This window comes from Clinocottus analis, unplaced genomic scaffold (assembly GCF_023055335.1).
Source record: "Clinocottus analis isolate CAN_PGR_092001 unplaced genomic scaffold, fCliAna1.0.p SCAF_7, whole genome shotgun sequence".
NCBI lineage: Eukaryota > Metazoa > Chordata > Actinopteri > Perciformes > Cottidae > Clinocottus > Clinocottus analis.
In genome coordinates this window covers 11,678,753-11,695,978 of record NW_027176229.1, presented here as the reverse complement: position 1 = coordinate 11,695,978, position 17,226 = coordinate 11,678,753, and the positions used below count along the sequence as shown (strand labels likewise).

Sequence of the window (17,226 nt, the reverse complement as noted above, 5' to 3'; positions counted from 1 at the left end):
CACACAATTTACTGGATCTTAAAAATAAATACATTAAGAGATTATGTAAGCCTCAATTCATTATAGTTAGAAGAAAGGATGGAGAGGAATATTCAACAGTTGCAGGAATGGAGGGGAGGAGTGAGAGAGGAGCTGGATGAGGAGAACATGAAAAGCTGCATGTAGGTACAAGTAAGCCAGGATGCGGATAATCCCGGAAGTGTAGCGCTCTCTGTTAGCAGCAGCCGGCAGCTCCTGTTTCCTCCTGTATTATTTAAGCGTTTGACCATACCTACACAGGTTGAAACACATAATAGGAGCATAGGCAACATTGTTCATCACTGAGTCCTCATTTCTAGCTCCTTATAAAAGGAAAGTTCACATTTTAAAAGTCTGCCTTAAAACAATGGATGATGGCTAATAGGAGTCAGTCTTTTTGAAAAGTGTTTCCTTGTTGAGCTACTATGGAAAACAAAGACAGAATTTCATACAAAAAGGACTGTGACTTGTGATTTCTCTCCGAACAATGAGGTTTTTTAATGTACATATGGGCTTTGGAATATTGTTTTTCAGGTGAACTTCAACAAATGTGACACTAATAAAACAGCTTCTAAAACTGACAGACTTGTCCCTTTAATAAAACCCTGTTAGTGAAGTCACAGAATTACAGTACCTCTTAGCAGTTCAGTTTGTTCAGTTTGCACTGCGCTACCACAGAGGGATCTGTACAGTATTTAAATACAGTGACTTGTTTCACTTTTCACTCAGGATTACTTAAGCTTTCATCTAACTTTAATGAAGACTAGTGTCTCCTTTCTGGCTCACAACTGAGTCATGGCAAATGTCCAACCATTTATTTTTGTTGCATTGTTTCCTCATATAATCACACATATTATATGATAACAATACCAATGACAAGCCATTATCCAATTTGAATCAACTTGAGGATTAAACTGTATTCAAGCTCCTATTGCTCCAGTAAAAAACAATTAGCATTCTGATAGACACGTCCATTGTCTGAGCCTGTTTTCTTCCGGCATCCTGATTATCATCTAATGAACTGTGTGGTCTTTGACGGTCGTCAAGGAGCCGGTCTTTGAACAGCCTAAACAGAGGAGCACCTGTTCCTGCATGTGTGTGTGTGTGTGTGTGTGTGTGTGTGTGTGTGAGAGGGGGTGTATCCTGGCTTTCTGACACAGTACCTTCACAGCCCCTTGCACCGAGTGACTCATGGATGGAGAGGAGACAAGTCTGAAGTAAGCAGAGGACTGATGGGAAATAACAAATATTGAAAAGCAAAATGCCCCCAAAGAGGAAAAACAATGCTGCAATCAAGGTTGAAGAAGGTACAAATATTTGTTTACTCCTTCTACTATTGATAATGACTAAATAAAAGTAAATTGTTTAGTGGTAAATACATTTTGTTGAGATGAAACCATTAAATGTTTTGTATGTTCACAGTTGGAATGGAGATTGATAATGTATCAGACAGTGGTAGCGAAGGTGAGTTTGTTTGCGTAACATCGGAGAGACAGTTTAATTTAATAAGCTATGACTATGTCTTTTACCATTTGCCGCAATGTGGTGATGGCAAACAAGTGTAAATTACTGCCTGTCTTTACTCTTCTGTCTCTGTTCTCCAAGATTACGTTTTCTCTTTTATAGAAACTGACTGGAATATTTTCATAGGAGTCCTCTCCACATTATTATTGTACTTTGTACTTTTGACGAGCTTTCAGATACTAATCTAAAATGTATGTTTGTTTAAGATGAGGCAAGGCCGAGGACTAAAAACAGAAGGGCCAAGCCACAACGTAAATCTAAACCAGTCAGTGATCATGAGGTGGATGATGAGGAAGAGGAGGATGAGGCACCAAGGAAAAGAGTACGAAAGAAGACGGCCAAGGCCCGGGACATTGATGAAGAGGATGAGGAAGACAACCGGAGTGTGAAAAGAAAAAGTTCAAAAGCCTCCAGGAAGAAAGCTGTGGAAGAGAGCGAGGAGGAGAGCGAAGAAGACAGAAAGAAAAGGAAAAAGCGAGGGACAGCTGTGTCCAAAAAGGAGAAAGAGGACCAGAATAAAGAGAAGAAGGGAAGTGCTAAAGGGAAACAAGGGAAGAATATAGGTGGTGAGAATGACAAGAAAAAGAAGAATGAGAAGTTGAGCAGGTACAGTATTCTCTGAGATATTATACCTGCACGCACCATCTGTTTGGGCTTTCTTCATTCAGTCTCATGCAGACCTCTGGCAGACTCTGATATGAAGCTATCTGGCATATGTTCAGGGAAATTAAACATTAACAGTATAATTACTTCAATATTATTACAACATATAATATATAAAATAAGTAATAATGGCTGGTATGTCCATAAGTTTATGTGTTGCAGATTTCTGGCTGCTGTGATGGATGGTGTAATTTTATTTGTTCATCCATTATTTAGGCCATTGATGCCTTAAAGTAAAGAACAGGACAAAACATCCTGAGACACCAGATCTGACTCCTGTTTCATTGCGAGTGTTTAGGAGTTGGCTGCTTTTTAAATGTCAAAAAAGTAGAGGAATTGACTCTTATACTGCTCTTTTAAATAATTGAATGTGATAACTTAATTTGTTGTAGAACTTTATAAAAACCTTATACTGCATCATTCACACTGAGCATGGCAAATTTACACATATTTAGACTGCAGTAAGTTTAGACTATGCTGCGTACAATTAAAAAAAGGAGGAATGGTGGCTTCATTGCACTCTAAATACATATCAAGTAATTTGACATCGACATTGACTTTTAAGCCAATGTGTTCCATTTGAAAATCACAAACAGCAAAGCATGCTACCATAAAGAAAAATGAAATATATGGGCGGTGTCCGGCTGAAGCAACTATACACACTTTTGCCTTCAGACCACACTTCCAAAAATTACTTATTTTGAGCAATATCCGGCCACGCTGGGCCCTCGAGACTGTACTCCTTAATTGTGCTGCCCAGAACTTTGAGCAAAATGCTAATATCAGCATAACAACATGCTAAAAGCATAATGTTTAACCTGCGCGATAACATGCCAACATTTGCTAACCAGCACTAAACACAAAGTACAGTTGAGGCTGATAGGAATGTCATACATTTGGCAAGTATTTGGTCATAAACACTTTTTTTTAAATGAAAAGACGTTCACCCAGATTTCAGATTTGGTTCCCGTGGTGCCTTGTCAAAGCCATGGCATGTGACAGCGCTTTCCTTTCATCAGCTCTTCCTCCTCCTCCTCTTCTGATTCTGGTGAGGAATCTCTGTCGGAGGGAGAAATCGCAGCCCTGAAGGAACAGGTAGAGGAGAAGAAGAAGCTGATTGCTACGTTGAGGAACAAACCCTGGCGCATGAAGAGGAGGCTTGTGCTGCTCAAGTAAAAACAAAAACTCACATCCTCTGCTTGCTTAATGTGATTACTGCAATTTTTTATTGACTAAAATTTGTACTTCATTTTTTTGTTTGTTTGTTTCTCATTTGTTTTTTGGGTCATTGACTATTTCTTAGGACCACCTTCCTAGCCAACCATCACTCATGTTATGTGAGTGTAATGTTGATGAATAATTATTAAAACATATCCTATATGGAAGAAACTTGGAAAATAATTAGACCCAAGCCTTCACAAATGTATTTAACTAACTTCTCCCTCCAGTGAGATGCGCAGAAGACACATAAACACATGAAGACACATCTCAGATAAACAAAACCAGCACCCATATGGTTGGCTGTAGTTTAGCCTGTTACACATCTTGAAGGAATTACTATAGTAAGATGAAGCTGTAGCTGCCTCGCAAGGGCTAATAGTGTGTGTGTACTCGGTGTGTATATTTCTCTATATACAGATCAGTGTAAGCAACCTGATAGGTGACTTGCCTTACATTTTAATGAGCTTGACACTGTTTAATGCATGTTGTGGCTAACTGACTTGTTGCTTGCCAAGTCTTCCTTTCCGATGCTCTTATCTTTAACAAGGCTTCTTCATCAATCAGTAAATCATCCCAAACCTGTCGTTTGTCCTGTTGTTCCTGTTGCCACTGACTAATTAAATCATTGCTTAGGTAGATTGTATTTTTCATTTGCATGTTGCAAATGAAAAAAAAAACGTTTTCTCTGAATGGTCAAACAGGGAGGCACAGGAGTTTGTTGAAGAATTTGAAGGAGCTCTTGGGAAAGGCAAAGGAAGGAAGCTTTATGCATTCAAAGTCATGATGGCTAAGGTAATCTGCTCATTTTGCAACACTCAATACCATTTCAGAATAAGGGGGATATTGTGGAGATTTTCAACCTTTTTACTTATTTCAGAAACTAATCAAGTTTAAACGTGACTTTGAAAACTTCAAAACAGCCTGTATACCCTGGGAGAGGAAGATAAAGGACGTAGAAAGTTAGTACTGCTATGGCATGAATGAAAAATAATCTCTGTTTCTATTACAACCCCATTTCTAAATCAAGTTCTCTGTTCTCGTAATCATAGGTCACTTTGGATCTTCTGTGGCATCCTACTTTATTTTCCTGAGGTGGATGTACGGTCTGAATATGGTCCTGTTTGGGTTCATGTTTGGCCTGGTGATTCTGCCTGAGGTACAGCCTCTCTCACGTTAGGACGGTGGGCATATTGGGTACATTAGGACATTGTACATGTTTTTTTAGCCCTCCTTTCTCACCTCCAAACCTCTCTTCTGTTTAGATTCTCATGGGTCTTCCTTATGGCTCCATTCCCAGGAAAACTGTGCCTCGAGAGGAGCAGGACACAGCCATGGACTTCTCTGTGCTTAATGACTTTGGAGTTAGGATCTTATCTTCATTCATCAGTTTGTTCATAGCATGGCAGTAGACTCATTTGGGTGTCTAGTTTTTGATTAAGATTTATCAAGATGGTATCATTTTATTTCCGATCTTTAAATCTTTTCTTAGTCTTGTTAAAAACGTGGGAATGTTACTCCGGGCACCTGTTTGCACAGTTTTAATGTATGTCTGTATGTTTTAATCTTTGAATACCTTATCAAGGGATTCTGCAAGTATTCCTTTTTGTTCTACGGCTACTACAACAACGATCGAACGATCGGGGTGCTGAAGTTCAGACTCCCTCTGTCATACCTGCTGGTGGGAGTTGGCATATTTGGGTACAGCTTGATGGTTGTCATAAGAACGTAAGGCAAGACACACAAACAATCAGATGTGCATGTATATATGGAGATGTTTGTGTATTTTTACTGTCTTTTTGTCTTCTCAGGATGGCTCGTAACTCAAATGAAGGTGGCGACGGGGGGGAGGAGGGAGAATTCACCTTCAGCTGGAAGATGTTCACCAGCTGGGACTACCTGATAGGAAACCCAGAGACTGCAGACAACAAGTATGCCTCCATTACCACCAGCTTCAAGGTTAGCGTGTGTGTGTGTGTGTGTGTGTGTGTGTGTGTGTGTGTGTGTGTGTGTGTGTCTGTATTGGAAGATAAGTAGTTTAACATAAGAAAACATTTCTTTTGATGCACTAAAATGTAACGACTTTTTTTGCCCCGCTGTAGGAATCCATTGTGGATGAACAGGAGAACCAGAAAGATGAAAACATCCATCTCCGACGCTTCCTCAGGGTTCTGGCAAACCTTCTGATCACATGCACTCTCGGAGGCAGCGGATACCTCATCTACTTTGTAGTGAAACGTTCACAAGACTTTGCTAAGATGGAGCAGGACAAACTCTCGTGGCTTGAAAAAAATGAGGCAAGTGGACATTACATCTGGAATTTACAGATAACAGAAGGAGATTTGGGAGAATTGCTGCTTAAAAATGAGAGTTAAAATGACATCAATAATTCTCATATTTTGTCCAATGTATCAGGTGGAGTTTGTGATGTCTCTGCTGGGGCTGGTATGTCCTCCTCTGTTTGAAACCATTGCAGAATTGGAAGATTATCACCCTCGTATTGCTCTCAAGTGGCAGCTCGGACGAATCTTTGCCCTCTTCCTGGGAAACCTGTACACCTTCCTTTTCGCCCTATTTGATGAGGTTAATGAAAAGGTATGATGGAAGTTTGTGTATTTATCTTCCTGTTGCATGTGTTGTGACAGCAGATTCCTCAAAAAGTTTGATATAATAAGAAAAAGTGGGATGAATATGCTTTGACATATTTCCTATTCTTTAGCTGGAGACAGAGAAGTCCATCAGGAATGCCACTATATGGGGTTTGAACCAGTACTACGCAAACTACAGCTCCCACTTCAACACGACAGATGTGCCTCCTCCAAATGTGTCCCCAGCTGACGTCATCAGAGGACCTTGCTGGGAGAATGCAGTGGGAATAGTCAGTAGTGGCATTATACTGTTTTCCAATGGTGAATGAGAAATTATGGGTGTATAGATAGTAGTAGCGGCAGTAGACATGATTATTTTTACTCAAGTTTGCGACATTATTCCCTTACTTTACCCTCTGATTAATCAAACAGAAGAGACCAATCATTTCAATAAATTGGTTGGTTTGTATTTGTCTTCTTACTTCTTTTGTTTCTTTTGTCCTTGGTTTCTGATGCTGTGTAGGGATTTGTGAAGCTGGTTGTTTCGGACATCCAGGTGAGCTATTTGACAATCCTGGTGGGTGACTTTCTGCGAGCTGTCATTGTCCGCTTTCTTAACTACTGCTGGTGCTGGGACCTGGAGGCCGGATTTGTGAGTAGGCTACTCGTGGTGTGGGTCACTGTGTCCCTGTGTACATTCTGTTTGTTCAAATCAAATTGTTTACCAACCCAACACAACTTTGCACATTGTTTAGCACATCTATTTTCTGTGCTGTTAAGATTGAGTTACAGCATGTGTCTGCAGTCATGGGGCCAACTGTACATTTCAAGAAGGTGTATCATGTCATTCAGCTACTATTGAGCACTGTTTGAGTACAGGACAGTTCTTAATGGATTCAAGTCAACCTGATACTATAGAATGACATCTGGCAGGACAGCTGATCCCTAACATCAAGTGATACAGGAAACTGCAATGAGAACTTAATTACAGAGAGAGAGAGAGAGAGAGAGAGAGAGAGAGAGAGAGAGAGAGAGAGAGAGAGAGAGAGAGAGAGAGAGAGAGAGAGAGTGAGAGAGAGAGAGAGTGAGAGAGAGAGAGTGAGATGAAGCTGGTTCTTATTAATTCATTTGAGCATTATAATCATATCGTTGTGTTGTTTACAGCCTTCATATGGGGAGTTCGACATCAGTGGAAATGTGCTCGGGCTTGTCTTCAATCAAGGAATGATATGGTGAATTATTCCTTATGTTTCTGTCCCTTTTGTTCTAATAATTTAAAAGAAAGTGAGTGTGGAGTGCCTGCTTTGATATAACTTTTGTTATTAGTTTGACTGTTAGCTATTGGAAAAGTAACTCAAAATAATGTTTTTTCTTTATCTATGAGTAGTTAAACGCCAGCTGATAATTCAATCTTTTAATGTTGCTGCTGTTTTCCTCAGGATGGGAGCATTTTACGCTCCAGGTCTGGTGGGTCTGAACATTTTGCGTCTCCTGTCCTCAATGTACTACCAGTGCTGGGCAGTGATGTGCTGTAATGTTCCTCATGAGCGAGTTTTCAAGGCCTCACGGTCCAACAACTTCTACATGGGCCTGTTGCTGCTTGTGCTGTTCCTCAGCCTGCTGCCTGTTGTCTACACCATCATGACTTTGTCCCCGTCGTTTGACTGTGGGCCATTCAGGTCAGTAAGAGATGAAGACAGTACGACTCGTGGTACACTACACGGTAGTGAAATGAATTACATTTACAAAGGTGGATAGTTTTGATTGTTCATGATGGGTTATTCTGCAGGTAAAATAAATGTAGTCATGTAATGACCATAATGTATCTCTCCGTAACGATTTAAAATCTATAGAGTTCCTTTATCAAAATGTACTAATTGTTTTTAAAAGACTATTTTAGTATTTACAGTCAATCTGTCAGTTGCTCACTTTCAGTGTTGGGGAGTATCAAACTACACCTAATAGCGATTTAAGTAGTACTTTTGAACTTTTTTGTGAAGTTAACTCCACAAATTACAAACAATTTATGTGGCATAAAAGAAAAGGAATCCTTTTTAAAATGTGTATTTTACCGATGATTCTTATTCTTTGAACATGTTCCTGTCTTTGTGACAGCAACATGTTACCTGTTTTGGTTCAGTTTATTAAATGTTCAACAGGATGATCCTAACTCTAATTTGAGAGGCACTCAAGCACATTTGTACCTAAGCATGGTCAAACTGTCTCACAATTGCTGGAGACCTTTAATTGATGTACAACTATTGCGTTTGATTCATGTTTTTCCCCCAGTGGCCAGGACAAGATGTATGACGTGGTAATGGAGACTATAGAACAGGATCTACCGTCATTCATCGGGAACATTTTTTCGCAGGCTACAAACCCCGGACTTATCCTGCCTGCTGTCCTCCTCATGATGTAGGTATCATTCAAACATCAACTGAAAAACCCTGTGCTGGATCTGCTAAGGAGACAACTTGAGCTAGAGAGCCATTCTCTGTAGGCTAATTGAGAGAAGGGGAAACTAAAATTACATTCAGTCGTTTGGTGGTAATGGTTAACAGAAAGCGGCAACCAAATTTTATATAAAAAGTTGAAGCAGAATCAAGTCAAATCAAAGGTCATCTCTGAAAGTAGCAACAATGGACAAGCTAATGATGTGAGAGAACCACATTTCAAGACTATGATGCTGAAGGGACGACATATTTGCGGTGAGAGTCAACACACTTTTCTGACAAACTCAAATCTGAAATGGAGAGAACGGATGACCAACTAACCAGTGACTTGCTGGGATCTTTTTATACTACCCTATCAGCCTGACTGTGGTCTCAGTTGTTGTATACTGTTTGAAGACTTAATCTCATAATGCACAACAGGTTGGCCCTTTACTACCTGAATGCCGTATCAAAGGGATACCAACAAGCAAACATTGACCTTAAAAAGAAGATGAAAATGGTCAGTATGAGTGTACTCCTGTTAAGTCTAAATTCAGTTTTCTTCCCCTTGTTTTCCTCTTTTTTCAATATTTTCTGTTTTAAAGACTTAATCAAACACACGATTGTCCGTTTTAACACATTAGGCACGAGACGAAGAGAAGAACCGCAGGAACAACAAGGACAGCACTAATCAAGTGATGATAGACTTGGAGGACCTGCTACCAAACAAGTCTCTAATACAGCCATCCATCAAAGAAGAGTCACCCCCAACTGGTACACACACAAATATCTTCCTGTAATGCACATGCTATCAGAAACTTTGCAACATATTGTCTTCACCACTATTTTTGCTCTCCGTCTGTCTTCTAAGATGTTGTAATCGCGAAGGGCAGCAAGTCTCCCAAAATGAAGCCAGGTGCAGCGGCAAAAGGGGTAAATCTGCAAAAGGATGTGTCACTGGCTGCCACCAACCCCAGAGCTCCAGTGACCTATGCCCCGGGCCCTAGAAGAGGGCCACCTGGGAATGCCAGGGGGCCTCAACCTGGGCCTGGTAGAGGAAGAGGTCGGGGTGGGCCTCCAAGGCGATATGAGTCATGATTCATGGGCTAAAACCTAAAATTGACCAGAGCTAAAAATGTCTGTTAACACTACAACTGCAGTCACGGTCATACCGTATATAAAGGGTGCCACTAGAACATCATATCTTTACATTCTTTAGAAGTAATTGTCTGAGAAAAATGATGAATATAGATTAATTTATTAACTGTTACTTTCTGCCTCAATGTAAAGCATACAATTAGTATTTCAAACATGCCAAAACTTTATCGAGTATAATCAACCATTGAGAAAGTCTATAATCCATGCAATAGCACACTACAGCATCCACAGTCAAATCTATTGTCCCATGTTCCATATCCTCAGACTGAAGGTGAAGATGGGACTGTGTGGAAAGTAAATGGCACAGGCATGACTGTTTTATATGTATTTATAGCAGTACTACAACTAAATGTAAAACAGAAAAAACATGATCATGTTTACTGCATTGCAATCCGTTTAAAGTTTACTGGTTCACGATATGGGTCAAGAGTTTTATGGATTTCATTTGTAAATCCATGTACATAGTATGTAAAATGTCTTTATATTTTTTGTATGACAACTATTAAAATAATTCTTTTCTGGCAAAGTGCTATTGAAAAAACAACAATTATCTTGATACCAATGACAGACTTATAGAGAGGATGCTGTTCACTAAACTGTTGAATACCTCTATCATAGTACACTAAAGGAAAACAGATAAATGAAAGTCAGTATTGTCACAGCAATATAAAGAGAAAGAGACACAACATTGACACAACGCTGTAAAAATAGGTATATTTTGAGAGAAATGACAGGAGTAAATGTTCAAGGAGGAAACAGTAAGTCCTGTGATGTGATGGTATTATGAGTTCTTCTGTGAGATTTTAATGGTGACAGCCTTGACTTCTGTGTACTCCTGAAGAGCATATTCCCCTCTGAAAAAATAAGAAAAACACCACTATTTATGTGAGGAACATTACATGATCAATATTTACCAGTACAGATGTTACAAGTACCAAAGAATCAACCTACATGTTGATATGTTGTGGATATAAATACATAAGTATAAAATGCTGCTGCCATGTTTGGTGATGGGCTCACATATTAAAATCCTATTTTGTTCCACTCACTTTTACAGTTTTATTTGAATTAATTTACAAAAATAATTAGGCTACGGTGCACTCAAAGCACTACGTTTTACAAATAGTAGCAAGTAATTTTTTCTTGTAAAGCAACATACCAACTGCTCTCCCTTCTAGGTGGAGGTTATTGTGGTTATATGCAGCTTGTGAGAAAGCCTGCAGACTGTACTTATTGCTGAAAAAAGTCCCCTCAAATGTAATTCAAATGTCTTTAAGCTGTTTTTATTGACATATAATTCAACTGGAAATATGCAAGAACAAATCATCAAGCAAAGATAATGCAACCAATTAAATCAAAATATATTACCAACCATGGTTATATAATTGAATATAAAATGTAATGTAATGTGCTCACCTCTGAAACCAAACATTGAGCATCAGCCAAGCTAAAGTTGAGATAATATGCAATGGTGTTACTCACAGTTCCCTCCCGTTCCCAGACATCTTGAAGCCACCAAAGGGACACTGAGCGCTCATGGCATTGTAGCAGTTCACCCTAAAAAAAAACCCAATAGTTTCACCTCATTTTAAAAAAATGGCCAAACGGCTGACACAAGCCGATGATTCTATGTGGCAAAATGGAAATATGTTTTTAAAGTCAAATATTTCTTTAAAGGTTTCTCTGGTTCTACTGTTTGATCCACAAACCCTGAACTTCTGAAGATGCATTTTAGAGTGTTTGAGCCCTACCAGACCATGCCAGCCTGCAGAGCAGAAGAGACTGTGAGAGCTTTGTCGATGTCGTTAGTAAACACTCCTGCTGCTAGGCCGTAGTGTGTGGCGTTGGCTCTGTGGATGACTTCATTGGTGCCACGGAAACACATAATCTGTTGCACTGGACCAAAAATCTGAGAGGCAAAAGGAGGAAAGGTGGTGACAACAATAAAAAGCTTACATGAGGAGGAAATTCAGAACATGTGTACCATCAAGTGTGGTTGTGTCCGTGCAGGTGTGTGTTTCAGAGCACAGTACCTCTTCTTTGGCGATGCGCATGTCGTCTGTGACATTTGAGAAGACGGTGGGTTGGATGAAAAGTCCCTGCTTACCCCATGCAGATCCCCCACACTCCAGCGTGGCTCCCTCCCTCTTCCCGCTCTCTATCAGGTACATGATCTTATCAAAATGCTTCTGGTCAATCTGGAGAAAACAGCATCTTAAATACAATTTATCTTATCACAGAAAGCTTGCAGTTAAGTGGCAATGGAGATCTTTGAACAGATACTGTAGTCTAACTGTATGCCGCACCTGCGGTCCCTGTTCAACCCCTGGCAGCAGTGGGTTTCCCAGGACTTTGGATCTGGCCTTCTCCACACTGCGGTGGACAAACTCTTCATAGACCGGTTCCTCGACAAACACCCTGGATCCAGCCAGACAGCACTGGCCCTGGTTAAAGAAGAGGCCATTGTGGGCCTGCTCCACTGCGTACTCTACTGCAAGACAAACATGTGCACGTATAAAGTACTGCAGCAATACTGTTGACAGGAAGTGGAAAGGGTGACACCGCATAATGTTTGAGTCTAATTTGCCACCGGACCAATAAAACAATGTTGATCAACAATAGTGCATGGTTTGGAGTTACACCTGCCACCTCTCAAGTGTGGTCCATTCACAGTTTACACTGAAGGTACAGTACAAGGTTCCTGACTTCTCATTAAGCTCTGGAAATACTTAACTAGCAAGATCAGTCTAGCCTGTTGTCATTTTTAGTCATTTTAAAGCATCTTGACTTTATCAACAGTGCATAGAAAAATGCCATCCTTAAACCCGCAGTGAAGGTACACAAAGATATTACCTTTAAGTTGCAACTGAAGTAATCAGGTAACTGTTAATACTTACAGTCACAGTCAGCAAAGACAATGTTTGGGCTTTTTCCACCGAGTTCGAGTGTAACTCTTTTCAGGTTGCTGTCACCCGCAGCCTTCTGGATGAGTTTTCCGACCTGGCAACCGATTACGACAAAGTGGGACACGCATTACATTACAGAGAAAGAGCTGACACAAATAGGAGCAAACTAAACTTAAACAAAAAAAGAACTAAACTAAAAGGAAGAGAGGAGAAGAGACACCAACTCAATTTGCTATTCATTTCAGGAGACACTCACATCAGTAGATCCGGTGAAGGCTACTTTGTTGACATCCATGTGGTGGGAAATGGCACTTCCTGCTGTCTGACCATAACCTGGCACCACGTTCACCACTCCTGGAGGAAAGCCAGCCTGAGCACAGACACATGCTCATCTTTTAATTAGACAAAGCTTTTAAAGCTACATAGGTCTCTGCAATTATTTAATACAAGTATTTGTCCAAATGGTCTTTTAATCTTATATTATTGTCGGGGGAAAATAACAATTCAAGTACCTCTTTGATGAGCGCAGCCATGTGCAGGGCTGATAATGGGGTCTGTTCTGCAGGTTTGATGACGACAGTGTTCCCACAGCACAGAGCAGGAGCAATTTTCCACGCGAACATCATCACTGGGAAGTTCCACTGTGGGCCAAAATGCATAGACATGTTTGATTTGCAACAACATGAGGAACTTGGAAGAGTATGATTCATATCTAATGAGCATTTAGCAGGCACATGTAGAGGCACATCATGTTCTGGATACTTAAACTACAACCTTTGTCATTACAATTCAGTGGAGAAACTAATGTCTACGGTAACCATCTGTTTTTAAGTGTTTTGCCTTTATACTCACAGGAATGATCTGACCACATACACCAATGGGTTCATGGCGTGTGTAAGTAAAATACTCTCCATCTATAAAAAAATAAACAGTTAATTCATGACCGCTTCAATAACTGGCACTGTGGCTTTCATATTAAAACATAATTGTCCGACATGGCAACATCAATGATCTAAATGCATCATATTGGTGAGAAATATTGAAAAATAGGACAATACCTACGGGGATGGTTTTGCCTTGAATCTTGTCTGCCCAGCCACCATAATATCTCAAGGTTTTGATTGTGGCCATTAGATCTACAAAATATGCCATTAGAAAGACTTTGCCAGAGTCCAGAGCCTCAAGTGTCTAGAAGTAAAACACAGGTTTTAATCATACAAAGCGTCATCATTTCATGAACCAGTTGATTATGTGTGTGTGCATTTCTCACTGCCAGGAGTAGACGGTCTCTCTCCACTAAGTCAGCAAGTTTGTTAAGTAGGAGGCCTCGGTCTGAGGCGTCCATGGATCGCCAAGGAGACCCCATTTGGAAAGCAGCTCTGGCACTCCTCACTGCCTTGTCCACATCTTCCTACAACAGGTTCAGGTTGGGGAGGTGGTCGCAAAACTCACACCAATTTTATTTATATCATAAATCACAAATTACTTTGAAGGGGCGTTACAATGTGTTCTGCATACAATGTTTTGGTGGTGTAGGATTTACTCACTGAGTCAGCCTCCTCCACTTCACACAGCAGTTTCCCTGTGGCGGGATCATGCACAGGAATCTTTCCTCCGTTACAGGACTCATGCCACTCGTTATTGATGAACAACTGAAATTCCAAAGGAGAATTAGAAAATGAATAATACGCGCAGAAAAGTAAAGTTTACATCCCAGTCTTGATTTTTTGGCTCCTTTGGTAAGTTGGGTGCAGCTTACCTGCGTGTACTGAATGGGGGGGTTTGGGATTGGCATGGGCAGGTCCTGCATCTCAGGTCCATCTACATGCTCTGGTTTGTGGTTCTGGTTTAGACCCTGTTGGTTTCCGTTATCAGACTGCTGCTGGTGGTCATTGTCAGGCTGAGAGTTCATGTTGGCATGCTTTTCCTCTGAAAAAGACACATGGAAGAAGTGCCCACTTGTGCGTGTGTGTGTGTGTGTGTGTGTGTGTGTGTGTGCATGTGCATGTGTTTACCCATACACTGTACTGCATGCGTGTGTGGATCACTGAGTAAGACTAGTTCCTTTCGTTTCTCATCATAACCCTGCACGTAAGTTGCCAGCCCAACCCGCTGGAGAGAAGCTGTGCCAAATGAAGCACTGGCACTGTCAACAGGGTAACACCATGGGGTCAAGGGTTACGACTGGCACCAGAAAGTCGGGCTGGCTCTGAGCTGTGGACTGGACTGACCTCTTTTGGTCAGAGAGAATCAAAGAACAGCAGGGTGCGCGCCCGGGAAAAAGGTGTGCTTCATCATATTTGCCAGAAAGGCTAAAATTCTAAATGAGCTCAACTGTGAGAAATGGTGAAGGGTTGCATGACAATAAAGAAAAGATTATGAATATTCCACCTTGCAAGTGGAAGTATATAAGGTGGAACAGACAACTACTGTTTCCTTTGCATTAAACATGATCACATAAGTATGTAGTATGTAGTCTACGCAGTGAACACAACACATTATGCAATAATAATAGAACGCTTATTAAAGGAAATTTAAAAAATGAAACCATAGGATGGTTCAAGTCGTAAAGCGTTGAGTCAAAAGCACACAAAGAACATACATGTTGTTTTTTTTCTAACTTGGATTAGGTGTTTTACAGACTAACTGAATGCTGCTTCTGAATTCTTAGTTTGCACGGCTCTTTTGAGAAATAACTTTTATTTCAACTACCAAATATAATAACGAAAATTGTAATAACGCGATAATTAAAAGTGTTTCCTACCTCTGGTAGATGCCGATGAGGTGTCTCGAGTCTGGTGGTTTCCTGCTCCGATGACGGGCATGTTGCAGCTGTCTGGCTCCTCTCACAGTCAGTGCACCGGAGACCCGCCGAGCAGCTTTAAATACCTGCCACATCAGTGCTAGATTGCAACATCACGTCTCCCGGCACACCGGGAGTCCTCGGTCCTCTGCTGGTCCCAATGCACGTGCTAATCACTGTTCAAATGGAACCAATAACCTCACGTCCTTGCGTAGCAGGCGCGCGCACGTTACATTTCTGAAGCGCATGCCACTAGGCTAGTGCATGGTAACTGGTAAGTAGTCTGTTTAAATTGAACATTGTCTTTATTGTTTACTTGTTCAATGTCTTATAGTTCATGTAAGCAGTCAAGACATGAATTATTTAGCTCATTGCTAGTTTTAAGAAGGTCCAACTTGAGGAAGTAGCATATGCATCCTTTGCATTACAGTTGGTGTAAGATTATTCAAGTTTTGACGACTTTTACTTGGGTAATGAAATAAATCTGTCTCTTAAGGTTATTATTAAGATATAGATGACACACATCTAATGGCCAAGTCGGATCAAAACCAAAATGGCAAACACACGTTTTACTGTGCAAGCTCAGTTGAAGCGTACAAAAAGTTGCTTTTAGTTTGCTTGTTGTTTTGCTGCTGTTGCTTGATTGAATCGCGTGCCAACACGCTGCAGAGGATAGGTCCATGAGCTACAAGACAGCAAACATAATTGGGAAGATGTTTGCTTTGATAAAGGGCCTCCTGCTGCTTCACTGTCTCCCAGGAACAATGTGGTCACATAACTTTGTCTGGTGCGCCTATTTTATTGTTGGCTGTCTGGAAATACACACATCCAATTGAGAATTATCCCATGGGAACAACAAGGTCTTTGTAATTAAACCTTGTCAAATAATGAAAAGATCAGCAGAATTATATTTGGTGTAGCAACATACAGTAGAAACCATCTTCCCATTATGTATAGCTCCATTTTCAACAGTGTATTGTTAAGGCGATGGAGTTTGGGTTAGTTATGCAGTAAGCTGTATAAACTGGAGTATTAAGAAATGATTCATGCACGTTCTGCTTGTTTGTGCATGTGAGTTTTATGTGTATACTAACTGGTTTTAAGTTTTTCATCAAAACGTACAGCATCAATGTCACAGAGGACATAGGATTTTTTCAGTTTAGCCACATGTTGATCATGTACACCCTCATTTATAGTGTTTGGCATTATCTGGGTGTTAAGGCGATTTCACTCTTAGTTTCATGTGAGCAGCACATTCTCCTTTGAGACCCTTCTCTATCTAGTCTGGATCCACAGAGTCAGTGTGTGTCTTGGCTCTGTCTGCCAGGTCCGGACCGCCAGAGAGGATGTGTACCACCAGGTCAAAGGAGCTGTTGCTTGGCCTGACAGCACCGGGTGTCCCACAGTTGAGCTTGAGCTAAATTGACAGTTTGATGGAGAGTGATTAAGAGAGGAGAAAAGAAGGAATGAAAGATGGAAAGTGAGAGAACTGGGAAAGAGAATGTAATACATGCAGGGAAAAAAAAGAGTGAGGAGAAAAGCATATGAAAAAGGAGAAACGCTATAGCTTTGATAATGAAAGTAGAGGCCGCAAGTCAAATATTACTTAAGATAAACTATATAAAATGAAAGATGTTAAAAAAATGAAAATAAATGTCAGTTGTCTTTGGCAGATTGTTATATTTTAAGAAAAGTTTTAACTTCAAATCTTGCCAATCTGTTAGTGAAATTAGACACAGCTAGCATGTGTAAACAGCAGTGGCATAAACAGTAGCTTTGCAATGTGAAGCTTTTTAATAATCTTAATGTGGCTTAAGGTGTAAGAGAGGTTAGATTTAGCTTTAATTTTTTAATCATGCCATGTAGTGTTGCGTTGGACTGTTTTGTTAGATGTTCTTGTTTATTTGACGTGAATA

General features: G+C 40.4%; 2 protein-coding genes across 2 annotated transcripts; one reads left to right on the top strand and one right to left on the bottom strand.

The window, feature by feature from the left end:
* The first annotated feature begins 1,214 nt into the window (after positions 1–1,214).
* tmc2b (transmembrane channel-like 2b) lies at positions 1,215–10,535 on the top strand. Its single transcript, XM_068604687.1, has 20 exons — positions 1,215–1,325; positions 1,441–1,482; positions 1,749–2,148; positions 3,225–3,377; positions 4,128–4,218; positions 4,304–4,385; positions 4,476–4,582; positions 4,689–4,787; positions 5,009–5,151; positions 5,235–5,382; positions 5,526–5,720; positions 5,839–6,018; positions 6,143–6,301; positions 6,535–6,663; positions 7,176–7,243; positions 7,451–7,690; positions 8,301–8,426; positions 8,885–8,963; positions 9,088–9,217; positions 9,315–10,535. The coding sequence occupies exons 1-20, from the start codon at positions 1,280–1,282 to the stop codon at positions 9,539–9,541; spliced, it is 2,844 nt and encodes a 947-aa protein (XP_068460788.1). The 5' UTR covers positions 1,215–1,279; the 3' UTR covers positions 9,542–10,535.
* Positions 9,727–15,402, bottom strand: LOC137805036 (aldehyde dehydrogenase 1A1-like). The gene is made up of 14 exons (XM_068604686.1): positions 15,272–15,402; positions 14,267–14,436; positions 14,055–14,159; positions 13,778–13,918; positions 13,566–13,695; positions 13,360–13,421; positions 13,020–13,148; positions 12,764–12,877; positions 12,499–12,601; positions 11,908–12,092; positions 11,635–11,799; positions 11,353–11,510; positions 11,084–11,158; positions 9,727–10,455 (listed from the first exon to the last, which is right to left on the bottom strand). The coding sequence occupies exons 1-14, from the start codon at positions 15,330–15,332 to the stop codon at positions 10,383–10,385; spliced, it is 1,671 nt and encodes a 556-aa protein (XP_068460787.1). The 5' UTR covers positions 15,333–15,402; the 3' UTR covers positions 9,727–10,382.
* Between the last annotated feature and the right edge of the window lie 1,824 nt (positions 15,403–17,226).